The sequence below is a fragment of the Alosa alosa genome, chromosome 15, assembly GCF_017589495.1.
Source record: "Alosa alosa isolate M-15738 ecotype Scorff River chromosome 15, AALO_Geno_1.1, whole genome shotgun sequence".
Taxonomy (NCBI): domain Eukaryota; kingdom Metazoa; phylum Chordata; class Actinopteri; order Clupeiformes; family Clupeidae; genus Alosa; species Alosa alosa.
The window spans coordinates 12,010,211-12,014,533 of record NC_063203.1 but is presented as its reverse complement, the minus strand read 5'-3'; the positions used below and the strand labels follow the sequence as shown (position 1 = coordinate 12,014,533).

The 4,323-nt window shown below is 40.8% G+C and overlaps 1 protein-coding gene across 1 annotated transcript; it reads left to right on the top strand.

Annotated features, from left to right (window-relative positions):
- Positions 1 to 1,024: 1,024 nt before the first annotated feature.
- Positions 1,025 to 3,923, top strand: LOC125308645. Its single transcript, XM_048265209.1, has 6 exons — positions 1,025 to 1,471; positions 1,831 to 1,923; positions 2,011 to 2,191; positions 2,437 to 2,541; positions 2,600 to 2,718; positions 3,907 to 3,923. The coding sequence occupies exons 1-6, from the start codon at positions 1,189 to 1,191 to the stop codon at positions 3,921 to 3,923; spliced, it is 798 nt and encodes a 265-aa protein (XP_048121166.1). The 5' UTR covers positions 1,025 to 1,188.
- Positions 3,924 to 4,323: the final 400 nt, after the last annotated feature.

Genomic DNA, 4,323 nt, shown 5'->3' with positions numbered 1-4,323 from the left:
CCAGACCTCTTCCTGTCAGAGTTTCCCCCGGTTTCTGAGTGCCTTTTGATGGTGAAAGAAACTATACCCATACTTCTGAAATGTACATTATTTTTCAGTTTTGGGTAACCTTACCTTTTTTAAACCTCTGACAGTTCAGCACTTTTTCAAGCTATTCTAAATTCGTGTTCTAAAACTTTTGACTTGTAGTGTAGATTTATTCCAGATGCTGCCATCGAGGTCTGTAACTCTCCAGAGGTGCGTGGGTTGGCTTTTACCCAATTTATTATCTTTCTGGTACATCATCTTGGTCATACTTTTGATGTGCATCCACTTCTAAGAAATGTTGCTGTGATGTTGAATGCCCTCCATTTGCAAATAATTGGTGTTAGAGTGGATAAATGGAGCTAGAATCTTTGAAAGAAGGTCTTGTAGCTTTCCCCAGACTGATGGTCTGTTACTACTCTCTTCTATGCCCTTGGATATCTCTTGGCATTGTTGATCCCTGTGGGTATGCCTTGGCACTACAATGGTTTGGTGGATGTCCTCTCTCTTTTAATCATGGCTGCTCAACCCTTTCCAAAGGAAGTCTGTTTGATCAGTATGCTTAATTGATTATTTCAGCACCCAAATATGTTTTACATTAATCAATTACCTACTTGACTTTACCAGTGCAGCTGGGGGTTCACTTACTTTTGTACATACATTAATTCCATGTTTGATTATTTGTTTGGCTTTTGGCTCACACAATTCCCTCTAAACAAGTCCATGCATTTGATAAATATACACACCTGCAGTTCATATTTGAAAACTAGTGATGATAAAAGGTTCACAAGGTTCACATACTTTCAAGCAGCACTGTAGACACATACACACACTGAAGCAGATTACTCTATACACACCTAGTAGGCTAATTATTAATGGTGATCTAATTATATTGGCATAACAATTGGTCAATCTGAAATCCGTCAAATCGTTTATTGACTATATTTGAGCAAGAGACTCACAGAGAGAGACTCACAGCTCATAATGATGTTGACCCCTGATTCCGAGGCTTATTTTAATGCATAAACTGCTATGAGCAGAAATCTGATTTACGGAATGACAATGTTGGTCTCAATGTGATGTTAAGAGGGGATTATTAAATGATTAATTTTTCTTACTGGGCATGGACACATACAGTATGTACATGTGTGTGTCTGTGTGTGCATGGACACGTATGTTTGTGTGTCTGTGTGTGTGTGTGGAGATACAGACACATGTACACACACTGAGGCAGATTCCTCTTTGACACACTCCGTTAATCGCCATCTTCTAAAATCACAGGCGCTGATGGATAATCCAGCATACACAGACACTGCTGTATCCCCCGCCTCCCCACCCCCTTCATACCTGGAGGCTAGTGCATATCCTCCCCACTCAGCACAGTTGCCAAGCACACCTCCACCTGCCTACACTCCTGGATCCTATCCACCAAGCTATAATGAAATAGGTAATGGAACATATCTTAGGAAAATACACACATATTCACATGCGCACCATTAAAAGTCATGCCATGACAGGTTGTGGGGTTGTGATATGTAAGTAATGACCCAGATGAATATCAAGCACAAATTATTCACAATTTCAGTGATTTGTCTTTTTAAAGAATATGGCATTTATCTATCTAAAGTGCCAACAGTGGCAGCCAACCTCCCAGCAAACTACAGTACTTGTTACCGAAAATATGAAATCAGTTTGTTTTTGCTTAAGTCAGTTTTATTGTTATTGTGATGTGTGACAGATGTTCTAAGGAAATGTTGCTTTGTTTTGAGATTTTGACAATTTGAGCTACCTCCTGATTTCTGGTAGATACTGCTCAAAGCCAAGCCCATCACCATGGTAACCATACAAACCCATACCCAGTCCTATCCATTCCAGGAAATGTGGTGATTCATCAAGAAGGTCTGCATGCACACATACACACACAAATACACACACACACACACACCAAATCTCACAGATAAAATCTCCCAATTATCTTTTCTCCAGTGATGATTGCCACCCAAACCATGAGCCAGCCAGTAGCGGTAATTCAGGTTCAGCCTGTAGCACTGGCCGACAGTCCCACAGTGACTGTGTGTCCACACTGCCATCACCAAGTCACCACCAATACCACCCACAAATCCGGCATGGCCGCATGGTCCACCTGTTTGCTACTCACACTGCTGGGGTAAGGTTCAGACAGGGTTCTCACACACAGATCACACATACTGTACACACACACACACACACACACACACACACACACACAGACCATCTTCTAATTGGAAAAGTGTTCCAAAAGGATCATCAATGACCTTAAAAATAACATTTATATCTTCTGTTTCCCTTTTCCTTCCATATATCTCTACCTCCTTGCTGTCTCTCACACACTCAGGTTGATTTGTGGGTTTTGCTTAATCCCATTCCTGATAGATGGATGCAAAGATGTCCACCACTCCTGCCCCCACTGCAATCGTCACATCGGCATCTTCATACGCAAATAGCACAGACACACACACATGTGGATTACAAGGAACAGTGTCTCACAAAGACAAACAGAAGGACCACATAAACATACTTTTACATACACAAACAGGAAATCAGGCACTCACATCATCATCATCATCATCACTGCCAACATAATCACCATCATCTGTTATCTGCCCCGTTATAAGCCTGTGGAGTGTGAGTTTGCTTCCGAGTTCCAGGAGGGACGTCAGTTGAGAAGAGACTTGCAACTTTGGAACTGAACTCTATCAGCTCAACTCTGGAGAAGTAAAGAGTCTAGGCTATGGCAGATATCTAGACCATCAGTCTTTTGGTGGAGATGGCTCTTTAAGTGCGTGGATTAATCAAAGTTTGCAAGTTGGAGGCGGCACAATGGGAACTGTGGGTTGAATTATGATTCAATCCTATTGCTTCAGCGTGAAGAATGGTGAAGTTGGAAACTCTGCTTTTATCTGCTCACCTCCTGGGATTGAACGAAATATACAATAAAGAACTGACTTTCACGCCTTTGCCAGTGAAGAAGCTAGGCCTAATGAAGGGTCACACACTAGACCTAGTGTTGTCCTCTGGTTTCTCAGTTTCCAATGTTAAAATAGTTGATACTGGTGTGTCTGACCATTTTATGATTTTATTTGAATCTTCACCACTATAGATAGATAGAGATGCTTTATTTATTCAGAAGGAAATTAGGGTGTCCATCATGGTGATATGAGGTAAAATGGGCCATCAGCTAAAATGGGCCATTTAAGGTTTGGGGGTCCCAGCCCCTCTGGAATTTAGAGCCAATGACTGCAAAGGATTTCAGACTGTTGTCATAACTGTGCTTGACAAGTAACAGGTGATTTGATTGGTTTATGGTTGCTATGGTGGGCGGGGCAATAGTTCGAATCAAGACTGCACCAGAAAGCTGCATGGTAAGTAGCCTGGCATATCAAATCTACTAAACTATTATAAGGATGATAAATCTATAAAAAAAACAAACATGCACATAAAAAAAACTATGCATAATATCTGTCTTGATGGCATTCACCAGAAATAATGCTGTTAGTTTGGTATACCGGTATGAACTTATTTTTTGTAAAAGTGATGTTTTTCTTAGCGGCCCAATTTACCTTAACCCACTGAGGGCCATCCTCTGTGTCACTCACAAACACACATACACATGTGTGTGAGGGTGTGTGTTTACAGATCGCCCAGTTGACAGCGTGAGTCACTCATAAATTCACAGATGTCAAAACAAGACCCGTCGTCCATCCTCTCATTGTTGTTCATAGTGTCCAAAGGAGACTCTCAAATCAGTGCCATGTGTTTGGCATTAGTTATCCAGGTTTCCAGTCACGAGTCCTTTACCTGTCACACCCTCTGTGTGCGAATGTCTTTGTCTTCTGTGTAAAGGTGACCTGAGGAGTTGAGCAGACCCTGGCAACGGCTCAAATCCATAACTGGGATTTTGAAATCAGACATGAATATCATAGCTTTGACATAACATCTCATTACATTGTGGGCGAACAGCAACAGTCTTATTTTCTATGAGTTGGGATAGGGAGAGACAGGAAAGAGAAAAGATAGGGGAAAGAGTAGAACAGGCAAAAACAATATGCAAATTCTGGAATAAAAGAAATAAAACAAGTTTCTGGTGTATCTCAGTTTGAAAAGGTTGTTACATAAAATAAATCATTTCTTGTTGATGAAAACATCAAACTTCAAAACCAAAAGAAAGTCAAATAAATCAAAAGGAAAGGCAAATTAGTCTGTTTTTTTCATGTATCTTACTCCCAACAATCCAAATTCCTCAATTTGTGGTGTTAATGT